General features: G+C 37.0%; 4 protein-coding genes and 1 pseudogene across 4 annotated transcripts; 2 read left to right on the top strand and 3 right to left on the bottom strand.

The window, feature by feature from the left end:
- Positions 1-2,150: 2,150 nt before the first annotated feature.
- On the top strand, positions 2,151-7,918 carry LOC113288611 (annotated as a pseudogene).
- A 111-nt stretch (positions 7,919-8,029) lies between these two features.
- On the top strand, positions 8,030-12,256 carry LOC113288610 (casein kinase II subunit alpha-2-like). The gene is made up of 10 exons (XM_026537702.1): positions 8,030-8,434; positions 8,709-8,838; positions 9,636-9,830; positions 10,036-10,193; positions 10,392-10,482; positions 10,579-10,644; positions 10,756-10,838; positions 11,151-11,214; positions 11,320-11,388; positions 11,918-12,256. The coding sequence occupies exons 1-10, from the start codon at positions 8,136-8,138 to the stop codon at positions 11,975-11,977; spliced, it is 1,215 nt and encodes a 404-aa protein (XP_026393487.1). The 5' UTR covers positions 8,030-8,135; the 3' UTR covers positions 11,978-12,256.
- A 263-nt stretch (positions 12,257-12,519) lies between these two features.
- On the bottom strand, positions 12,520-13,602 carry LOC113291209. Its single transcript, XM_026540769.1, has one exon. It carries the CDS (start codon positions 13,600-13,602, stop codon positions 12,520-12,522), a length of 1,083 nt encoding a protein of 360 aa, XP_026396554.1.
- Positions 13,603-13,949: 347 nt separating this feature from the next.
- Positions 13,950-15,399, bottom strand: LOC113288612 (leucine-rich repeat protein 2-like). Its single transcript, XM_026537703.1, has 7 exons — positions 15,290-15,399; positions 15,073-15,205; positions 14,909-14,980; positions 14,639-14,782; positions 14,481-14,552; positions 14,324-14,395; positions 13,950-14,208 (listed from the first exon to the last, which is right to left on the bottom strand). Exons 1-7 carry the CDS (start codon positions 15,345-15,347, stop codon positions 14,139-14,141), a joined length of 621 nt encoding a protein of 206 aa, XP_026393488.1. The 5' UTR covers positions 15,348-15,399; the 3' UTR covers positions 13,950-14,138.
- Positions 15,400-15,920: 521 nt separating this feature from the next.
- On the bottom strand, positions 15,921-18,327 carry LOC113288613 (leucine-rich repeat protein 2-like). Its single transcript, XM_026537704.1, has 7 exons — positions 18,040-18,327; positions 17,779-17,911; positions 17,617-17,688; positions 17,338-17,481; positions 17,152-17,223; positions 16,988-17,059; positions 15,921-16,294 (listed from the first exon to the last, which is right to left on the bottom strand). The coding sequence occupies exons 1-7, from the start codon at positions 18,113-18,115 to the stop codon at positions 16,225-16,227; spliced, it is 639 nt and encodes a 212-aa protein (XP_026393489.1). The 5' UTR covers positions 18,116-18,327; the 3' UTR covers positions 15,921-16,224.
- Between the last annotated feature and the right edge of the window lie 4,757 nt (positions 18,328-23,084).

Here is a 23,084-nt window from a genome sequence, read left to right on the forward strand (position 1 = left end):
TTTCTCCTAGGTACCAAACCCCTTTATCCAAATCTAGAGTGTAAAAAACAACTTTACGGAGAGAATAATCAAGAATACGTTCTCCATCATCACCACCATACTGAGGAAAATCAATGTAAGGGTGAACAACTACATTCTTGTGGATCCAGTCACCTGTTGAAACCTCTGAACAAAATTGGAACCCGAGACGTCGCTGACAGTGTCCTTCGCCCAGTTGGTCGAAACGTACATGTCCAAGATTGGAAATCTATGGGTACCGTCTTTAAGTATTGGTTTACTTCTTCTTCTTTTTTTCGAGCAAATAATGAGATTTTATTGATACTACAAGCAACAGGTACAAACACAAGGAACAAACTGAAATACTCGAGACAAATAAACATCACAGGACTCGGAGAAACCAGACAGACCTACTCAACTAGGATAACATTCTCCTCCATCAGCACCCTACTAATGATATTAGGAGGTTCATTCCACCAAACTTGATGTCTAATGCTTGTTCTAGCATATTTGGCTAGCTTGTCCGCTGCAAGATTACAGGACCTCTTCTGAAAAGTAACAATACAAGACTCTAGTCTCTTAAGGATTTCTTGGCACTCTAAGGATTGGTTTACCAACACGGAAGCAGGTATACCACCAATACTGCAAATTACTCCATAATATTAGTATTTTGACTTAATCTACATTTTTTCATAAAAATTATTTAAATTTAAAAATAATAATTTTGATATTTACCTCTATGATGTCCCATAAACCAGTGAAGTTAAGTATACCCATGGACGTTTGATCCAGCCCACAGTATATTTCTGCCAAAATTGCAGAACCCCAGTCATAATCTGGTGCTTTGGCAAGATCTTCCAACGCTTCAAGCCAACCAACACGAGCAACATAAGTTGAGTTTGGAAAGAACGTCTTACCCAGTCCCATAAGATAAACACCCTTTCGAATTCAGGATAGTCATCCACATCTTTTGGGTTTCTGCTTTGAGTAAGGAAAGTCTTCAACGCTTAACATACTATCCCACCTCCTTTCAATTCTTTATGATCTTCACGTATTTCTGATTCTATAAGCGAGGGAAGAAGCTTATACCATTTACTATTTGATATCCATTCGTCTTGGTTGTATGGTGCTGGATCTCCCACTCCACTTGGGATCCCACAAATGAAATACAAATCAAGGGGCGTAATTCCTATTACAAGAATAATATCAACTATTATTAATTCTTTTGATTATTTAATAATTATTTAAAAAATAAAATTTAAGTTAAGTTAAACAAGCTTACCGATTTCAAAATCCATAAAATGGAACGTGTGCGTCGTCGACCACCACCTTTCTGTCAATGTTGTCGCAATTTTGTTATTGTATTTTCTAGGCTTCACACTATAAAGCGCACGTCAGGGATATTTGTCAACCCTTTCTCGGACTTGAGGGGGTAGACCTTCATAAACAACCTTTAATTCTGAAAATCCACTTCTCATTCTATAATAACCCTCAGATCGATCTTGATGCCCCGACACATGACCTTGGACTAATGATGGAGCAGCAACGACACTCGGCGAAGCAAACTCTGCTTCCCGATTTTGAGAATAATCTACACATGTGATTGGCTGCGGTGCCGGTTTATTTCTTCGATCTCTTTTCTTCTTTACAGAATTGACCGCTTTTCTTATTAAGTTGCTCGTACTGTTTCAAGAAAATTTTTTTTTAGAAGAAGGAAAAAGTAGTGGTGTGACTGAAAATGAATTGGGTTGAAGGAATTTTAGTTTTGAAAATTAAAACGTTGGATAATTGGCTGTTGCAATTTTGTTTTTCACGCCCGCATTTGAGTGACCAACGCCAGCGTTTGTGTCTTGCACGGCAACGTTTTTGCTACCAACGCTGAGTCCAACCTACACATGCAAGCTGTGTCCCTAGCCCCGACATTTGATGATCAACCGCGCACTGCCGTTTCTATAGAGGAAAAACTTGTTTGCCATCCACATGACCCAATAAAAAAAATGGATTTGTACGTTACCGTAGGAATTGCCGTTGGAATCTACCAAAAACTATGCCTCATTGCTATTTACTCGCTAATGCCACGTATTGGCTTGCTTTATGCATTTCCAAAACAATTCTCCTCCGTGGCTTTATACTCCTTATATTTTAGGCAGCACGAAAATACCACCGGGAAGTTTTTTTGTTTTTGTTTTCGTCTTCTCTATTTATTCAGAAAGTATCTCAGTTAAATCGTAGAATTTGAAACCAAAACCCATTCATTTTTACAAGCGGTAGTCTGGGTTTGTATAATCTCTGAATTGGAATGGACCCTTCAATCATGAAGCTCCTTGATGATGACGAGGTTTGATTCTTCTTCTTTTTCTTCTCAATCATGAAGCTCCTTTCGTTGGAATTAGAGATTTTTATTTTGATTTTTTTTAATGTGTTTGCAGGATGAAACTGTACATTCTGGGGCTGACGTAGAGGCATTCGCTGCTGCTCGAAATAGAGATATCAAAGGAGAACCATCTACTTCTGAATCATTAGATACTACTGGTAATGCCATTGTTCTTTAGCCCTAATCGTACAAAAATTAGCTAGAAAGATAAAAGAAAACAACTTTATTTCAACATACTCACTAATTTATCATCCAATTTAGAGCGTTCTCTGCCATTTTAGGGTTTATGCTTTGTTTTGTGCAACTTTTGTGGGTTTACCTAAAGTTTTAGGATTCTTATGTTTTCAGTTCATCGTGAAACCGTAGGAGTAATGTCTCATGCAAATAATTCTGCACTAAGCCAGACATTTGAACAATGGCAAAGTTCAGTTAGGAAAGAAAATGCCACGGGTCAAGGTCAAGAAGAAGGAATGAAGAATTCGGAACGGCAAGAGGAGAAACAATCATCTGAAACTACTGGTACAATGAAAAATGGAAGTTGCTGATAGTCAGCAGCAACAGAATGCGTCATCACTGGCGCAATCAGTTCAACAGAATCAGTCCCGTCCTGATCAACTACAACCACAAGGGGAACAAAATGCTCCTCAGGTTCCACAAGAAATTGTGGCTGCTGTCAAGATGCCTGAACAATGTAGTACCGCTCAAGTCGCAGAACAGCAGGTGATTTCAGAAAACCAGCAACCATGTCCTCAATTCCAGAAAACGAATGATCCACCTGTGTCATCAGCAGAACAAGCGAATAACGAGCAGAGTAGGAACAGACCGGTACCATTTGGGTTGTTGATTCCGATGATTATGCCACACCTTGAAAAAGATAAAGCGCAGCAGCTTGATTCACTGTATACGAAATTGAGGGTGAGTCTAGTTTTTGACTATCTTGGGAACTTCCTTGCTACATATTCGGGACGACCTAGTAAATTATATTTATTATTGTATTAAACAATAAGTTATTTTTGTACTCAGAATAATGAAATTAACAAAGATGGATTCGTAAGACATATGAGGAGCATTGTTGGGGACAAGATGCTTAGAATGGCATTTCACGCTGCACAAATAAAGGAAAGTAGATCATAACATGTTTACAATTTGATTTGACAACATTATGCTTATAAAAAGTGCTACATGTTGTTACTTCAGGAACTGGCTAAAGATCAGGCTGCTCGGAATGCACAGGCTGCAGCCCAGCATTTTCAGGTATGGTCTCGAACTTATTATTGCATGCAGTATTAGTTGTCAGATAATCTCTTATTGCTCCAAAGATCATAAAAACCTCATTTTGTTCTCACATTTTCATTTGAAGGGTCAAAGACCTCCAACAGACTCATCACAAGTTTCCAGCTCTGCTGTTCAGTTGCAGACTAATTCAAGCCTGTCGATCACAGAAAAGAACCCTCAAAACTCCACAGCGACAGAACATCAGTCAGCATCACAGGGAATGCATGCAAACCCAGTGCTGCCCTCCAAGAAAAGGGACAGCCTGTTTTATTTGGAGGACTTACTAAGCATCAGCAACAGCATATGCATATTGCACAGCCATCATATTCAATATACGGTACTAACATGGGTAACTACCCTGCTCATGCATTTCCTGGGGCACCTGCTGGTGCTGGATTAGCCTCATTAAAATCCCAAACTCAAGATTTGCACATGAGGCAGCCTCCACTCCATCACGGAATGGGATCTACTCAAATAGGAGGGGCATCTCAGCCCATGAACACGATGAATGCATCCAAGTATGATGCCCAAACCTCTAATGGTGAACCAAAGAGAATCCATGGTGGACCTCTTCCTCATCCGTCAAGTCAGTCCACTTTGCCACATACTCAATGGCAATCCTCCATGAACAAAGAGCAGAAAATTAGCGCTTTGCCTACAGTGCCTCCTGTAAAACAGGAATCAGCTGATCACACTCAGGACCAGCAACAACAGCAGCAGAAATCTCAAACTTCTGGTTCCCTGGGATCAGCTTCTTTTGTCGTCGTGACACGTGATCAAGGAAATACAACCTCTGGAGCAGAAATGTCTTCTAGGATTCCTTTTCCAGCATCTACAACTACTGTACAAACACACTCGGCTTTCGTTTCACAAGTGGACCTTGCTTTCCCCCATTTTCCAGGATTTCTCGATTTTTGCTTTTGTTAGGCTGTAGAACTAATCCACTGGTTTAATCTGGTCATATCATCTATTTCAAACTATGAAACCATAATCTTGCCTGGCTGTATCAACAATCACAACACTATTTAGAATTTAAGTAGTTCCCCGACCTTTAAGTTGCCTCGTGCAACTTGGGGAGTCACTTCGATAACTCAATGTATGTTTTTTTACTTCTTACCGCTACTAAAAATGTCAGATAAATTCGCAGGTTACCTCTACAACTGCTCCACTTGGGGCTGGAATGAATACAAATCCTCCACCAAAAAAAACTTTTGTTGGCCAAAAGAAACCAATCGATGCACTTGGAACTCCCTCACCTGTGGCAAGGTGAACAGTTTATTTTCTTGTTTTTCTTTCTCGTGAAGGATATGTTATGTCCCTGCAATTTTATCTCTTTCATTAGTTGATTATAATTTTTAATGGTAACATATTTGTCTTATTGCAGTAAAAAGCAAAAGGTATGTGGGGCGTTTCAGGATCAAAGCATTGAACAACTTAACGATGTTACTGCTGTCAGTGGAGTCGATCTCAGGGTATGATCTATCATTAAGTTTTTCCATGACAGCTGTCTTCTTTGCGTTCTGTGGTTAGCTAACAATTCTAGGTTTTCTCTACGATTTTTCATAATTTACAGGAAGAGGAAGAGCAGCTATTTTCTGCACCCAAAGATGATGGTAGGTCTTCGGAAGCAACTCGGAGGGTTGTTCAAGAAGAAGAAGAAAGGTTGATTTTGCAGAAAAATCCCGTGCAAAAGAAATTGGCGAAGATCAGTTAGTAGCTCCTTTTCCTTTATCTCCTCTAATTCATGTGACGTATTCCATTGCCTGTTCTGGATATAGTGCTAAATGTATAAATGATTTCTTAGTTGAATATTTTGCCTTTTGTTCTTGATGACAGTGTCAAAATGTAGTATAAAGAATATAAGCAATGATGTGGAGCGCTGCCTATCATTGGTGAGATATTAGTTTTGTCTTGCCTGTCTCGTGTAGCTGTTTTAGATGTTTTCTTATGCAATTAAATTGCAGTGTGTGGAGGAGAGAATGCGTGGATTAATAAGTAATTTAGTGAGGATGTCAAAACAGGTATGTACATGTTTATTTTTTCCGGTGATATATCTGTGGGGCTGTAGATCATCTACTTGTCTAAATCTTGGATGAAACTTTGTAGAGAGTTGATATTGAAAAGCCGAGACATAGAACTATCATTACCTCAGATGTTAGACGCCAAATTCAATTGATGAACCGGAAGGCCAAGGAGGAGTTGGAGAAGAAACAAGCCGAAGAAGCAGAAAAGCTCAGAAAAAGCAACGAAGTGAGTGGCCTGAGCTTTTAATTTGAGTCAGTTTAATGCATTCAAAGTTCAAATAAAGTTGTTTTGGTTTCATGCTGTACATATTTAGCTTTGATAATCTATTTTGCTTTATAATATATGCGTGGTCAATGTGTCCTTTTACGTTGTGCAGTGGTTTCAAATCCATCTTGCTTTCGTGTTCATTTGTTTCATTACTGTTATGTTATGATACATGGATGCTAGAAGTTTTAGCAAGGTAATGAAGTTTCTCAGACATAAACTGTTGTTCACTAGAAAGTTAGTCTTCATGGGTTTTTTTTTTTGTAGCTAAACTAAGTAGCTTCAGCCATGATATAATATTTCTGCTCTTCCCTATTATATTGTGCCCCTGGGCTACTTTTACCATGTTTGTTTCCTAAAGCATTATGTACTAACAGTACTGTTTGTTTATTGTAATACCAGACTGGTTAAATGTGAAAGTGGTTCTATGGATAGGAAAAACATGGTTGGAAGGAAGAGCACCATAGCATTGTGTTGAACGAGTGTTATTTTATTTTTTTAATACTCCTAACAGATCCCGGACTATTTCCTGCACACTATGAAATTTTATGTTGATAAAGTTTGTTTATTATATTTTATTGACATTGGCTGTTACCATTATATTTTTTGCTAATCCGTTGTTACACCTACTATGAAATTAAATCTTCTTTGTTTGTCTTGTAATTATTCACTTCTATATCTATAATGAGTGCTAGCAACCATTGATAGCGCCTGTTTTGTACTTGTGGCACCTAGGGAAGCTAGCGAGTGATCTTTCCACTGTATCTAGCAGTCTGCCAGGGGTTTCCTTGTAATTCCTATTCAGCTATTCATATTAGATGTATCGTTGCCATCTATATCCTTTTGACAGTTATGTGCTCTTTGCTTCATGCATCTTTGGCATCTTTGTAAATTAATTTGGAAAACACCTATTTTTGGTTTCATAATATGTTGATTGCAGGCTGAGGGAGTCAAGGACAAGGATGAAGGCCGTTCAAAGGCACTCAAGGTATCAGTTATGATATATGCCTGCAGTGCCCACCTGATCAATTGAGTGATTATATTCCTCCGGTGAGAAGAAAAACTATTGAACTCCCTGTTTACGTTTGCAGGCGAACAAAGAAGAAGATGATAAAATGCGGACTACAGCCGCAAATGTTGCTGCTCGAGTTGCTGTTGGGGGGGATGATATGTTATCGAAGTGGCAACTTATGGCTGAGCAAGCCAGGCAGAAGCGTGAAGGAGGAACTGATGTGGTGTCAGCTTCTCAGTCTGGTAAAGATTCTAGTCACCGGACTTTATCAAATACTGGACGAGCTCTGAGGGACAACCAAGGAGCTGAAATCAGAGACTCCTCTGCTTCAGCATATGGTATGCATCCTACTGTCACTTATACAACTGTTATATTTATGAAAACCTTACTGTTTTTAATATTCTATCCCCGAAGCTTTTTATGAGAGGTTATCTAATCGTTTTTTTTTTTTCATTTTTGTTCTTTTTATTAAATCAATCATACGGGATCCTTTGATCTGCATTGGGCTATAACGACTAACATCTCTATCTATCTCTTCTGATAGGTGGAATGAGGAAATTCGGGAGAGATTCAGTTCATACAAAGATAGCCCGGAGCATAACAGTCAAAGATGTAATTGCAGTCCTTGAAAGGGAGCCTCAGATGTCAAAATCAAGGTTGATCTATCGCCTGTATGACAAGATACCCGGTGACACGACAACAGCAGCAGAATAAGATTATAATGGGTGATAAAAATGCAAGATCATAGAAAATGTGTGTAATAATTAAATTGAGACAACATGTTTCTTGTGTTCTAGCTTATTATTCTTCCTCTTAGTATCTTTTCTGCTATGTGAACTTGTATACATCTGTTTTTTATGTAGATTTCACCAACAGTAAAAGCAATTTAATCTTTTGCTGAGATCAAATCCATTTGAGAAATATTACTGTGTTCTGTGAGACGAAGAATGTTCAAACTCTTGTGATTACACTGGTGCAAATTACGCGAATTCCAGGCAGTCATGCCAGAAAAATGATAGGACACGCCACTCTAGTCAGTCACCTAATGTGCTGTGCCTTCCTTATGGTCTGTTTACTAAAAAACAAAAAAAATTTGAAGGGTAAATGGGACCTGAAATCAGCATTTTAGATTTGTTTGTACAGTTATTCTGATTCTCTCTGGAGTGGTTGCGGTTGTAGAAGTGGTACATGCGCAATAAAAGACATGATCTTCAACATCGTCAAATCTCTGTACATCTTCTTCTTCGTTACTATATAGTTTCAGTGGGAACGCTGTTGGCGTTTTATTACGCGCCGGTAGCGCATTCCCCTAACCTACACCATCCTTCTTCTCCATCTTCTTACAACAAAAGCAGCTCCTTAATCAAGAATCTTATTGAGATCAAAGTTGATTCGAAGAATATGTCTAAAGCTCGAGTTTATGCAGATGTTAATGTCATTCGCCCTAAAGAGTATTGGGATTACGAATCTCTCACTGTTCAATGGGGGTAACTTAAAAACCTAACCTTTTTTCTTTCATTAATTTTATGTATCAATTAGTTCTTAATCTTATTGCCTAACATGAGAATTAGGGTTTGTCAAAAATAAAAAATAAATAAATTTAGGAGATTTAGAGATTTTCAACATTTACTTGCAGAGAACATAGAGAGTCCCAATTCCAAAGACATAAAATTTTTGTGTTTTTTGTGTTTTCGCCATTGAGGGATGCTAGCTAGCTAGAGTACTGATTGCTTATTTGATACTTTTCTCTCTTGTATCCAGGGATCAGGAAAACTATGAAGTTGTTAGGAAAGTTGGAAGGGGGAAATATAGTGAAGTTTTTGAAGGTATAAATACCAATAACAATGAGCGCTGTGTAATTAAGATACTCAAGCCTGTCAAGAAAAAGAAGGTAATTCTTACTTGTAAATAGTCGTTTCTTATGCTTTCTTAGTGAGACTTCTTTCTTGTTTGCTAGTATTTTTTACTTGCAGAAACATTTGAAATGTCTGGGTGTTGGTTGGCTTAGCTCCATCCTGTATGTCCCAAGTCTTTTTTGAACTTCCATAAAAAGCAAGCCTTTGTTTGTTCTGGATGATCTTTAAATATTGTCTGTTGTCATATGCATAAGAAAGCACGGTAGGCTTCAAGTGATGACACTTAAATTGGTTATTGAGCCAGAATGAGCTTGATCCAAGTGCTTTCCTTGTTGCCCTGCACTGGATCAAGGGAGCTATTTTACCTAGGAAGAATTGTAATTAGCGTTTAATTACAAACTGTAGTAGCAGGAGTGTAGGACTTATATTATGTTCCTCTTTCTACAACCTTGATGTCGAGCAAATTCTTCTTCTGAATATCATTATAACACACATAACCTTTCTTATGAAGTGATGCTTCAGTGGTTTTCGTTATCATCTTTCTTTCCTCTTCTTACCAAAGTAACTACTTTATGCTATTTTATCTTGCTAGGTTGCTCGCTTTGAGCTTCTTCCAGTTTTTCCACTTTTTGAAATTATTTTCCTTTCGTTCTTTAAAACAAAACAAAGTCTTAAGAGGAAAAAGAAATAAAAAATTCTTCAACTTCTGGTTTGGTGCTACTGTGTTATGGGTATATGTAACTTGCCATATTGTTGGGTTTCTCTTGCCATGATGAATATTTATGGGTTGCTCAAAATTAACAAATGTTTCAACTTACAACCTTGTTTGCAGATAAAGAGGGAGATCAAAATTCTTCAGAACCTTTGTGGTGGCCCGAACATCATTAAGCTGCTCGATATAGTTAGAGATAAGCACTCTAAAACTCCTAGCTTGGTATTTGAGCACGTGAACAGCACGGATTTCAAAGTCTTATATCCAACTCTCACAGATGGTGACATTAGATACTACATTTACGAGCTTCTCAAGGTTCCATCTCAATTAAAATTATTGCAACGAACGCTTATTATTGTTTATTAACTTTTTTACTAGCTATAAAAAAATGTTATTAAGAAGTTACACCTTATTTACTTTCATCTTCAATACACCAAAGAGACATGTGAGTGGTACAAAGTATAAAACAGAAATATAGGGTGCTGCATTCATCGTGATATACTCCTTCTGTTAATTTCAGGCATTAGATTACTGCCATTCCCAAGGAATTATGCACAGAGATGTCAAGCCTCACAATGTTATGATAGATCACGAACAACGTAAACTCCGTTTGATAGACTGGGGGCTTGCTGAGTTCTATCATCCTGGAAAGGAATATAATGTCCGTGTAGCTTCAAGGTAAGGGTATTTCGGGGATATCAAATTGTTGAAGTAACTCGTAAGGTCATTTACCTTTTACAATGTCATATCATATATATGTAACAGAAGATGTATTTGCCCGGCTGTTAATACTAAACAAAGATTTTTGACATTTCAAATAAAATTGTACACTTATACATGGTATTTCAGTTCTTTAAACATTTCACTCTTTCCCAGATATTTCAAGGGGCCTGAACTCCTTGTTGATTTGCAAGACTATGACTACTCGTTGGACATGTGGAGCTTGGGCTGTATGTTTGCTGGAATGGTGAGAATCACCTTTGTGTAAAGAGAGTGTAGCTTTCCCATAGTAAGTTTCTTGAAGTAGCATATTCAGAATGTTGATTTATCTATTCCTTGACAGTTATTTCGCAAGGAGCCATTCTTTTATGGTCGAGACAACTATGACCAGCTTGTCAAAATTGCCAAGGTAATGTCTACTAAGAATCTCACTGGTAGAGACTATCATCATCAAAATTGTCTTTAGTGCAGTGTGCAGTATACACCACGCAACTTTATGTATGTGCTCTATTATGTTCAGGTACTTGGAACAGACGAGTTAAATGCCTATCTGAACAAATACAGCTTGGAGCTTGATCCTCAACTTGATGGTCTTGTCGGGAGGTATTCTTAATATGAACTCTGATATTTGTTTGTAATATCCATAAGTAGCTGGCATTCAATTGGTATCATTTAAATGGAGCATCTGTGTCAGAACATTTAATTCATTATCCATCCTGAAACTGTACCTCAAACAGTTACTGCACATGTTTCGTTAAGTGAGTTGGTGGAAGGAGCAGAGTATTGTTTGTTGGTAGAAAGAGGCATAGTAATTTATTCGGGGTGGATGGGCAGGAGAGGGTTCTGTTAAGGAGGTTAATTAAAGAGAATGATTATTTTCATCAGCTTGTACTAAACCTAAATATGCTTTTGCAGGCACAGCAGGAAACCATGGACCAAATTTTTTAATGCGGATAATCAGCATTTGGTTTCTCCAGAGGTCATTCATTTGAAACAGCTTCATGATTTGATATTTTTTCCTTTTGAATAAGTTTCAAACCCTTATCTTTATAATTTATAATTTAAGGGTTTATTCGATATACAGGCCGTTGATTTTCTGGATAAACTTTTACGATATGATCACCAGGAGAGACTTACGGCAAAAGAAGCAATGGTAATCCTCTAATGAACTAGTGGCTCGTTATTTAATCATTTATCTTTTTCTTGAGTTTTCAAGTTGATATTTCACGGTGATTATTGGTATTTAGAGAGTATTCAATCCGCTCGAAGTTCAAAATTGTTTGTCTCCAAGTTCCTTAGTTTGATCCGGCCTACTTAAATTGATGATTAGGAAGTTGAAATGATCAACAGACCAAGGAAAAGAAAGTGAAACACTAAATTTTGAGCTCTAGGAGAGTTCAGCATGTTTAGGAAAAACAAGAAACTTTTGTCACTATTAGTTACTTTTGTATCTCAACGACTGTCATGCTAAGTGATACTGCTCCGTCCACTTGATGTGAGAGTATATTTCTTTTCTTTCTAGTCCTTATCCTGTCTTCTGTTATCTTTAAACTTTTACCATTCCCTTCCAATCTACATTCTAGTCTTACCTTCCACATCTGAGAAAAAAGCAATCTCATAGATTACGTTAGTCTAATGTTGAAATCTTTGTGTGCTGTATTTTTCATTGTTGATGTATTCAGGCGCATCCATATTTCTCTCAAGTGAGAGTTGCAGAGAGCAGTAGGAAGGGGACGCAGTGATGTTTCCTATCTTTTTATTTCTTATGGAGCTATCCTTTGTTTGGTCGAATGGGCTAAGGTTTTGTTAAACATTGCACGAACTTATGTATAGTAAGAATGGTAATTACGGTTGGTTAAAGTTTTAAACTCTTTCCTCTAGCTCGTCAAATGGAACTCTAATTGGGCCTCTACATTCTGCTAAGTGACCTCTTGCTTCTCTTGTTATTTGTGCATCTGAATGCATATATTTTTGGCATATCTGATTCTGGCAGAAACTAAAAATGATAGGTTTCATGTTTATCTGAGATCTCGTATCTGATTCTGATGCTTGCATAAGAAAAATCACATAAAAGCATTCTAGATTTCCTGAAGTTATCTATTACTCACTGTTACAATAAACATTTTTCATTTTCCTTGCTAAATTCTTTCTAGAAAGGTTAGGAAATCAATGGAGTATTTCAAAACCGAAAAAAGCTTAAGGAAAGAAAAACTTCGATGGAATCGACTAGCAGAATATTTCTATCAGAAGAAAAAAAGAAAGTCTAGCAGAATTATTTCTTCTATCAAGGAATTTCAACTTGCAGGTATTGTGATGTTTTTGTGTTCCTTTCATGATGAACATATTCCTCACGGTAAGCTTTCAAGCGACATTCAAGACTGGCTTTGTCAATTGTCTCACTGTGGTAAGACTTGCAAACGAAGTAGAGCACAGATTGGACAACGAGTCCGACCAGAATCCCAATCAATTGAAGCAGGAGGCAAACCGTTACAATTATCAACTTAGCCACCACTCCAGTTGTAAACGATGCAGGATCATATTTGGTTTTAACGATATCCCACAGCATTACGTTGAAGTACTCCAAGAACGAGTAGATGAGAAGGACGGTAATAAATGACACCCATCGTTTACCCTTTATCAAATCTTTGGCTTTTTTCATGGCTTTGATGCCATACGCATCTTCAAGAATGGTTACCACACTAGCTAAATTCCAGATTGCAATTATGTACATGTAACCAATCCAATAGATGATCAGCATAACTTCTCCAAAGAATGCATCTAAGAGAGTATAATGGAGACCCACTGGCTCATCTTTGGACGTCGTTGCGTGTCCCTGGATGTAGTGAAGTAAGGCCAAGCCTAATACTAGGACGAGTAGTATCCAGATGGTAAAACAAGTCACAAACAAGAGATTCCACAAGAATGTGATTATAAGTCTACCCCGGACCTTGGGAATAACGAACATGACATTGATAAACGATATTTCGTCATCGATATGTCCTTTGCTGATATAAATGTGGGAACTGGCGTAAACAACTGCGGATGTAGCTAGAAGGGAGATCATATATACAAAGAGACTGTATGCGACACCGAATATCCAGACGGCCGTCTGTTTGGAGAAGATGAGATCTGCAAGCTTGGCGTGCAATGGATTACTCAAATCTAGCATCCGTAATAAAACTTGGCTTACTTGAATGTTGTGCGCTATGACTTCAGAGATCTCCTTGTTCATTAAGGAGATTAAACATAGAGGCAGGATGAGAGCAAATGTGATCTTTGTGAAAAGCCTCTTCCCTGAAAATACAATCCTGCAAGCTTCTATACAAACGCCAGAGAAACCAAGCCATTTCAGATCCTCCACCCCCATATGGTCAATCAGATATAGTATTCCAGCTCCAAATCATTGATCTCACTAGCTACAACCAGAGCTTATGGAAACTAATAAAACCATATAGTAATGCTGCTAATGATGAATTGCCTAGAAATAGAACTGCCAACCTGTAAACGCCTTGCTTGCTTAATCTATTAGTAGTCAAGTTATGCTGTAATTGTCCAGGTATGACATTGACCAACAATTTTAAGCCATCCATCTGAGCCTGCTATCCATACATGAACAACCAAATTGGAGAGTGGATTTAGAGCATTGACCAAGAAATGAAGCTGAACTATCCAAAGTTGATCTAGCAAGACATGTTTTCAAAACATCCGTAGAAACAAAAATATATATATATACATATATAACGTTTTTGTTACAGATACAACCATTATTCCGTAAGATCTAATAATGCATTACATGCTAGTCTCGTAATTCACATAGCTTGTTTTTATTTGTTACAGTAGTCGACAGGTTTTTCACCGGGCTAGTTTCTTGCAGTGGGTGTTCTTCGCTGGAATCAGTTCTCATTAGCATCCAAAATCATAAGTTGCTCGTCCTGGAAGCTCGAGTCCACCGAGTTTACTGTTGTTTATAAAGCTGACATGGGGAAAAAACTAAATTATTAACATGGTGCTATTAAGTTACCAAAGATTGTTCAATTTGTATGAAGCCTAAAATGACACTTAGACAAGGCATTTGCATGTAGTAATACCTTTTAATGAGGAAATCTCCGAATGGGCCACCAATTGGAATTGTTCCACAGAGATCATTATGTGAAACATCACTGCAAAATGCAAAACTCCCACACTTAAGAATCAAAAATTACTTACAACATATGAGATAATATTTCAAGGTTTTAGTTTACTTACAACACTTGGAGTTTTGATAGTTTAGTAAGCTCCCTTGGGATATATCCAGTCAACTTGTTTTTGTTCAAACGCCTGCATGCAAAACACAAATATACAAGAATTAGAAAAAAAAAAAAAAAAAAAAATATGAAGTTCAGAAGAATCAGAACCCAACTTACAGAAACTTAAGAGACTTCAATTTAGCAAGAGATTTTGGGATTTTTCCTTGTAGTTTGTTATCATATAAATCCATGCTAACAAGACTTTTCAAATTGCCCAATTCCTTTGGGATTTTCCCATAGATTTTATTACTATAAAGCTCCCTGAAATCAATCATATCAATTATACTACTAAATTAAGATCGAACTCAAAATAAATAAATAATAAGTCTTTTCTAAAACTGGAATAAATCAATAAGAAAAATTAAAATAGAGAAAACAATTAATTACAAGTATTGAAGATGTTGAAGTTGACCAAGCTGGGGACTCAAACTACCAGAAAGACTTGCATTACCCAAATCTCTGAAAAATCAAAGAAAAACATACTAATCAAAACCAGAGAAACGACAGATTCCAGAGAAATAGAGAAAAGGGTTGTTGTTCATCATTCTTACAGTCTGATAACAAGATTGTCAGAATCACAAGTAACATGAAACCAAGTGCACGGATTCACAAGAGTTGGGTCCCAACTTTGAAGAACATTGTTAGGATCAGATAGTCTTGTTCTAAAACCATAAAGTATGTCCCCTGCAACGACAAAAAATTCATCACCACAAACCCAGACTTGAAAATCAATCAGGAAATCCAAGGAGAGATGTTTTGAATAATTACCTTCAGAATTGGCAGAAATAGTTGAAACAAGTGTGACTAAACAAAGAACCAATCTCATTTCTAATGCTTGAAGAAGAGATTGGAAGCAGCAATGAAGAACAAGAAAAAAAAGTATACGAGTAGTGAAGTGATTTCCTTTGTTGTTGTTATAGTATTAATAAGTCAATAAATGAGAAAAAAAAATGGAGTTGATTAGTAGGAAAGTAGACTAGAAAATCCTAGAGTTGATTCGTATAAAAAATTATAGACTCCGTATGGGAGAAGAGGGAATTTAAATCTGCAAGCTTGTCATGCAATGGATAATTCAAATCTAGCTTCTGTAACACAAATCATCTGCTTACGTGAAAGTTGTGCGCCATGAGTTCAGAGACCTGCTTGCTAATCAGGATGAGAGCAAATGTGAGTTTTGTGGAAAGACTCTTCCCTGAAAACATAATCCTGCAAGCTTCTATACAAGCCGCCAGAGAAACCAAGCCGTTTCAGATCCTCCACCCCCATGGGTCATTCAGATATCTTTCTACACAATTTTAAACCATCCATCTACATGGAATTAGAGCATTGACCAAAAAAAAAAAAGAACCTGATAAAACCATCCAAAACTGATCGATCTAGCTGGAAATGTTTTCAAACGTCCATAGAAACAAATATATTTTTATATATAACCTTTTTGTTACAGATACAACCATCATCCCACAAGATCTAAATGCAATACATGCTAGTCTCACAATTCACATAGCTTGTTTTTATTTGTTACATTAGTCGATCTGTTTTTCACCAGACTAATTTTCTAAAGAACCAAGTCTTTCGCAAATACTACAATAAGAATGTAAGATCTCTTTCTCTTTTGCAGGCGAGTTGTAGTAATTAACTTATAGGAGCTAATTACACTTCGAATAGAACCTGGAATGGGTGTTCTTCTCTTGAATCAGTTCTCATTAGCATCCAAAATCATAAGTTGCTAGTCCTTGAAGCTCCGGTCCATTGAGTCTATCGTTGTTTTCATAGCTGAAACATGAAAAATAATAATATATTAACATGGTGCTATAGAGTTACAAAAGATTGAGAGTACCATATCCAACATAGAATTGCCTTGGTTTGATTTTATGGCCAAGAAAAATAGAGTCTCTTCTTCTGAGATTTGTAACGGCAGTCATATAATTCCATTTGGATGAAAGAAAATCGACTAATGTTTATGCTGATAATTGTGGCCAATTATCTATAAATTATTTGAATCTAAGATGATAATGCATCATGCTCTATCAGTTACAAGGTCCTCATGTGTAGTACCATATTTCAAGTTCCGAGTCCAACATGTGTAGTTCAAGTTACGAGTCCAGCATGTGTAGTTCCACACTTCAAGTTCCACTGAACACTATGATCAGAAGAATCACTCCCCTTAACGGAGATTTGACATTTCGGGAAATCTTAAAGGGAAAATGACCTTCAGATCTCGAACTACAATGACTGGGGAATGACAAGTGACATGAAGAAACCAAAGAGACTGGATGCTACTGGAATGAGATTGAAGATGTTAGACTGTATATGTAACATTGCAGACAACCTTAGTAGATTTTCTGCAACTCTTTCATGAAATGAAAATGAACTTACTCTTTATATCTATCCTTTACGGCGTACAAATAAACATACTCATGAGGATCATGCTGAAGGGCAACGAAAAGGAAGCAGTAATAATAATACCTTTCAATGGGAAAACTTCCGAATGGGCCATCAATTGGAATTGTTCCACAAAGATCATTATGTGAAACATCACTGCACAATGCAAAACTCACACAATTAGAATTCAAAAACCGGATCGAAATTACATCCAAACAAATAATGTTTCAAGGTTTAAGTTTACTTACAACACTTTGAGGTTTGATAGTTTAGTAAGCTCCCTTGGGATAGATCCAGTCAATTTGTTATTGTTCAAACGCCTACATACAAACATCAAAAATCCGTTAAAAACCAAAAAAAAAAATCTTAAATTCCTTCAAAAATCTTTAAAAAAACCTTAAAAGACCAAGAATGAAATTCAGAAGCAAACTTACAGAAATTTAAGAGACTTCAATTTAGAAAGAGATTTTGGGATTTGTCCTTGTAAGTTGTTGTCATATAAATCCATGCTAACAAGACTTTTCAAATCACCCAATTCCTTTGGGATTTTCCCATAGATATTATTCTTGTAAAGCTCCCTGAAATCAACCATTTCACATTAATTTCATTTAGTAATAGTACTAAATTAAGAACTCAAAAATAATTAGTCTTATTTTTCTTAATTGGAATAAAAATCATAAAGAAAAACGCAAAGAGAGGAAAGAATTAATTACAAGTATTGAAGATGTTGAAGTTGACCAAGCTCAGAACCCAAACTACCAGAAATATTTGCATTACCCAAATCTCTGAAAAAAAATTCAAAATGAGAAAGTGAGAAACAGAAGCAGATTCCAGAGAAACGGAGAAAAGGGTTGTTGTTGTTGATTAATTCTTACAGTCTGATAACATGATTGTTAGAATCACAAGTGACATGAAACCAAGTACATGGATTCACAAGAGTTGGGTCCCAACTTTGAAGAACATTATTAGGATCAGACAGTCTTGTTCTTAAACCATGAAGTATATTCCCTGCAACAACCAAATTAAAAAAAAATAAAAAAAAATACTTTCATCACCATTAACCATTTACAAACAGAAACCCAGACTTAAAAATCAATCAAAAAAATCATAAAGAAGAGAGATTTTTTTTGAATTACCTTCAGAATTGGTTGAAATAGTTGAAACAAATGACAGAAGAAGAGTTGCTAAACAAAGAACCAATCTGATATCCATTGCTCCAAGAAGAGATTGGAAGCAGCAGCAATGAAGAACAAGATAAAAAGAAAGTAAAAAAAGTTAAGTGCTTTCCTTTGTAGTGGTTGTTGTTGAATTAAGAAGTCAATAAATTAGAAAAAAATGAAAGGAGTTGTAGATGATTATAGTAGAGTAGAGTAGACTAGAAAAGGCGAATAGTTTCGTCAGTAGTCAACAAACCCAATGAATTGAATGGAGTATGGGAAGGGACTTTATGGTTGTTTGTTTGTGGTGGCACTAAACAAAGTATGAAAACTCCTAAAAAGAGAGACATTGGACTGAGTCATGTGTTCTACGGTCTTTCACGCGTGTCTCTGTTGCGGGTCCCACTACAAGAGATAACGTACGATGTATGGTTTTAAAGAAGAATGCGTTTGGTGTGTGTTTAATAATATACGGACTGAGACTAGTAAGAAATTAATTTATTGGTTTAGTGCTCCATTTAGCATTTTATGGAGAAGTTAGTGTGAAGGAAATAAATAGGAAAAATATTGAATGGAATGGGCCGTTTAATAGGTATCCATATTGTATAACCCGAAAAATATTGAGGGGAGAGAGATATGAGTTTTGTTGTCAGAGAAAATAATAATTGAGATGAGCAGTACTTGTAAGTGTAGTACTACAACTGTGCTGCTTGCTTTTCTCTGTGAAAAGTGATGGGAGATGATCTTTCACATCCAAAGTGACTACCCCTTACTTCCATGCTTGCTTGACAACTTCAAACAGTGAGCGAGGAGGAACCAAACCAGCAACATCTTTCCCATCATCTCATTTCTAAAAACTTCCGGCTAAAAATCCACTGCCTTACTCCCCAGAAGCAGCCTTGAGTTATATCGGACGATTTTTTTTTTTTTTTTTTTTTTTTTTTTTGTAAATGATAATAAATCTCATGCTGGTTGGTAGAGGCTTAGAGTTTGTTACTGTACGTTGTTGGACTTGGAAATTTGTATGTTGTCTCTTTTCTATTAAAGTGAATTTTTTTATGTTGCCCAAGTCTTTTGATAGAGATTGGCCTGGTCCCTGCAGTCCTGGACTCTGATTAAGCTTTGATTCCTCAGAGAAGAATAAAGTTGCAGCGTGATGATACAGTGGCTAAACAGAGAAACACAGCAGTGACATGTAATGTAATGCTTTAGAAAGGAGATATTTTGAAAAACAACTTCGAATCATCATAAGATATCTGCAACTTGCATCTTATGATTCCATGATTTTTCTTTTTAGATGTGAACTTTACATTTGTGTGGATGGGAACTTTAGGCTTTAATGGCCGTTTGCAGATGATTTATTGGAAAACAGGTTAAATAGGTGTAGTTAGCAGAGATCAGTGAAAATATTTTTATTGTACGGTATTAAATTTTATTCTACCGTAATATTAAAAGAGGCAGTGCTATTTGGCTCCCTATTCTCCTCCCTACAATCTAAACCCCACATTAGGGGAATGATGAACCCCACCTGAACATGAATGCGAATCTCGATATAGATGTGGGGCTTAGATTGTAGGGAGAAGAATAGGAAGGTGGAGAATAGGGAGCCAACTAGCGGTATTAAAAGCTATGTTTTAAGTGAAATTCTTTTTTTGGTTTGTTTTTTTCTAAGAAAATTTAGGTAAGCCTAATTGCAGTACATACTCGAGCTAGTGATAGTGGCATAACGGGTGCCACTACCCTTCCTATTTAAGTTCTTACAAGCCAATGTTGAATTTAAAGAATACGTGTTCCGTCTTACTAAAACAAAAGAGTCGATGCTTGTAACGCCTTCTCGTTTCTCTTCTACTTGTTTTATAGTAAATATGGTTGAATCTGCCCTAGACAATGTGCCATAGTTTCAGACTGGATTTCAACATTGGTGCACTGCAGTTCTTTAGTTCAGTTGAAAGCTAGATCAGCTCCTCTATGGCCAATGTGGTTTCCTGCAAAGTCCGGACCAATTAGTGCGCAATATAGTACATAAGAAAGCCAGGGTCTTGTATAATGCAAATCTTTATGGTAGTTCCAAATTTTCCTCTTGAAGACGAGGGAGGAGGGATTAGGGTATCTTCTTCTATATCACAGGGAACATTGTTTAGAATGTGATCCAACAAGTGAGGCACCCTGTTATAAGAGCAGAGATGTTGTTTAATGCTCATTGAGATATGACTGCATTTAGCTTAGTGTGATTGAAGATGAAGTCACATCTAGCTTTCCAGATATACCAACATTCAGTAGCATGAACATTGCTATTATAATTTGAGCAATTGTTGTTTGAATCTAAGCAAGAGTTGAACCAATCCTTGAAGGTAGTTTTAGAATCATATTAACCATGATTTGGCCCTAGTAAAAGCTGCCGGAAAAAGGTCACTGCAAGACAACTTAAGAAAAGGTGAGTCAAGGTTTCCTCCCCACTATTATGTAACTTGCATATGGGGTCAATGTAATGCAGTATGCAAGCAGTCTTTGCATTTTTGAGGAGAATTCCATGAGCAAATTTCTAATAGAAATTTTTTGATGACATGAGCAGTATCTATTTTCCAGATGGCATCCCAATCCATGAGTAGAATGTCTGCATTACAGATGTCGTTTTTTGCTCTGTAAAGAGATTTTACAATGAACTTTCCAGAATTTATCAGATTTCATGACGTTCATTGTAACTACAAATCCAAAATTGAAAATCATTTTTGTCGTGTATCGCAGCAATTGGCAGTGCAGTTACTACTCCTACGACGTCGAGTTAAAACAGTTCGTGCGTATATATTAACAGACAGACTCCTTCACTTGCATGTCTGATCAGTGCCAAATATTGTATATATTTGCACCTTTTTATTGGCATTTAACTCATCATTTGTGCATTAATTCTACATTTTATCCCATATTCTGTATTTTCATTGTTTTCAAGAATAAATATTTTTATTAATTAATTTTGCATTTTTAGGTTATAAATAAAGTTTGGATGGAATTACGGAGCGAAAAGAGCAGAAAAGTGGTGGAAGCCGAGAGGAATCACGCAAGGAAGCTGCGAAGAATGTTGTGCGCAAGACCAAAAGGCTAGAAATGGGCTTAACAAGGAAGAAATTGTTCTTAAAGAAGAAATGGGCTCAGAATTATCCCAAGCCCAACTTATCTCCCAAACCAAAACCAAAATCCATAACCCACTTCTCCTGTAGCCGTCAGATTGGATCCTCAGCTGAATCCAACGGTCGCTTCATCGCCGATACATCAAATTTGCTACAACCGCTTCACACCACAGCACCTAACTCCATCTTGAGCCGTCAGTTTCGTTGTATTTTTGCATCCAACAGTCGCTCATAATCTGTCTCCATCTCGTCGTTAGATCCGTTTCAGAAGTTATCATCCCACGGCTCAGCTTTGCGAAACATCAAAATCTTTATCCCTCCTCATACCCAAACACCAAACTCATGTACACCCAAAATAGAGGTCGACCCAAACACACCCTAATCCCTAAACACATCGACCTTCTCTTTCTTCTCCACTCCGTCTTCATCCCATACCCTGTCTCTGCCGCAGACACTACCTCTGCCACAGCCACCTTACGACTTCCATAACCACTCTAACGAAACACCACCTTACCCTATATCTCTAGCCACTTATTTCACCAATTTCCCCTCTATCCATCTCTGAAACCCTAGGTGGGAAATTGATAAAATAGGTGAGTCTATAGAAGTGATTGAAGACAGGAGAGGGAGCAAGAAGAACAGAGAAAGAATGGGTCGACGCTATAGGTAAGGATTATCCCATCCAATCAAGTAAAAATTGTAACCCTAGTTTACTGTTTTCATTTTGGGATTTGTAAGAACCCTAATTTTGTATTTTGGGGTATAAATAGAGATGGGGGTTAGTGTTGTTGGAATATGCCCGGATTAGCCGGTGCACCAAGCAGTAGTTCATGTTTGATTTCATCATCTTCATCTTGTTCTAAATTCACCTGCTAGGGTTTAGATGAAGCCCTAGTTTGCTACTAGTTATTCCTGTTAATGGCAGTAACCTTGTTGTGCTTAGTTGTTTTAGAATAAAATTCAATCTTAGGAATTCAGTACTTTACTTTCACAGTGTATGCCATGTATCCATTGTAGTTAGAATAATACTGTGCTGAAGAACTACAACTCATACTTAATCCCATATATTGATCTTTTGATTAGCTGTTCCCTGAAAAGACAGTTAATGCTTAGGAGAAATACCTTAGTTGTGATTGAATCATTCATATCAAGGTGACCTTAGATATACAGACGATTGACATCCCTTTTGTTATCAGATATAAGGACAAGGTTAGTGTTATGAGCAGAATAACTAGTGTAAGTTAGTGGTGGACTCAAAGGCCCTAGTACCATTCTCATCATTTGCTCTATTTTCTTTCTTTGCATATTACTTTACTGTTTCTGTTACTCACCAACACCTTGTCGTATCGACACATCAAAACAACCCCCATTTTGGTTACTCTTTCTTGTTTAGAATCAATTTAAGTGAGACCATAGTTTCAGCTTTACACCCTCCTTGTCCCTGAGGACAAACCCCTTCTTACCTCACTCACTACAACTGACCCTGTATACTTGCAGGTCTAAGTTGTAGGTTCTTTTAAAACCACACCAATGTCAACGGCATTTCCTATAACTATAATCCGAATTCGGAGGCTGATTTGAAACAGGTAGTTGTAATATTAGTAGTTTTCAAGACCTAATACTTAGGACTTGGTTAACAAATTCCATGCAAGAATTTTAGAAGGCTCATGCCCCACGACGACTGCATGACTTAAAATCCAATAAGAGCTTTGTCATGAGGAGAATTTTGTGACAGAATTTTCTCTAAAGTTTCATGACAGACCATTCAAAACATACGAACTGCATTTTCATTGAACACAAATTCTACAGAAAACTCCTACATTGTTAAAATCATAATACACTTTATGCTTATATGTGGTATGATTACACTCATAATAATACAAGCCTCTAACCCGCTGC

This window comes from Papaver somniferum, chromosome 6 (genome assembly GCF_003573695.1).
Source record: "Papaver somniferum cultivar HN1 chromosome 6, ASM357369v1, whole genome shotgun sequence".
Classification (NCBI taxonomy): domain Eukaryota; kingdom Viridiplantae; phylum Streptophyta; class Magnoliopsida; order Ranunculales; family Papaveraceae; genus Papaver; species Papaver somniferum.

What these genes read in the sequence shown, in the direction of transcription:
- LOC113288613 (XM_026537704.1), bottom strand. Translation starts at nt 18,115, where the DNA reads ATGGATATCAGATTGGTTCTTTGTTTAGCAACTCTTCTTCTGTCATTT. An exon ending in CTTCAACATCTTCAATACTT is followed by an intron (nt 17,482 to 17,616) that starts GTAATTAATTCT and finishes GGTTGATTTCAG; the next exon opens with GGAGCTTTACAAGAATAATA. An exon ending in GGAAGTTTTCCCATTGAAAG is followed by an intron (nt 16,295 to 16,987) that starts GTATTATTATTA and finishes TTCATGTTTCAG; the next exon opens with CTATGAAAACAACGATAGAC.
- LOC113288612 (XM_026537703.1), bottom strand. Translation starts at nt 15,347, where the DNA reads ATGAGATTGGTTCTTTGTTTAGTCACACTTGTTTCAACTATTTCTGCC. An exon ending in TATTTCTGCCAATTCTGAAG is followed by an intron (nt 15,206 to 15,289) that starts GTAATTATTCAA and finishes TTGTCGTTGCAG; the next exon opens with GGGACATACTTTATGGTTTT. An exon ending in CTATCAAAACTCCAAGTGTT is followed by an intron (nt 14,396 to 14,480) that starts GTAAGTAAACTA and finishes TGCATTTTGCAG; the next exon opens with TGATGTTTCACATAATGATC.
- LOC113291209 (XM_026540769.1), bottom strand. Translation starts at nt 13,602, where the DNA reads ATGGGGGTGGAGGATCTGAAATGGCTTGGTTTCTCTGGCGTTTGTATA.
- LOC113288610 (XM_026537702.1), top strand. Translation starts at nt 8,136, where the DNA reads ATGCGCAATAAAAGACATGATCTTCAACATCGTCAAATCTCTGTACAT. An exon ending in AGCTTGTCAAAATTGCCAAG is followed by an intron (nt 10,645 to 10,755) that starts GTAATGTCTACT and finishes TATTATGTTCAG; the next exon opens with GTACTTGGAACAGACGAGTT. An exon ending in AGCATTTGGTTTCTCCAGAG is followed by an intron (nt 11,215 to 11,319) that starts GTCATTCATTTG and finishes TTCGATATACAG; the next exon opens with GCCGTTGATTTTCTGGATAA.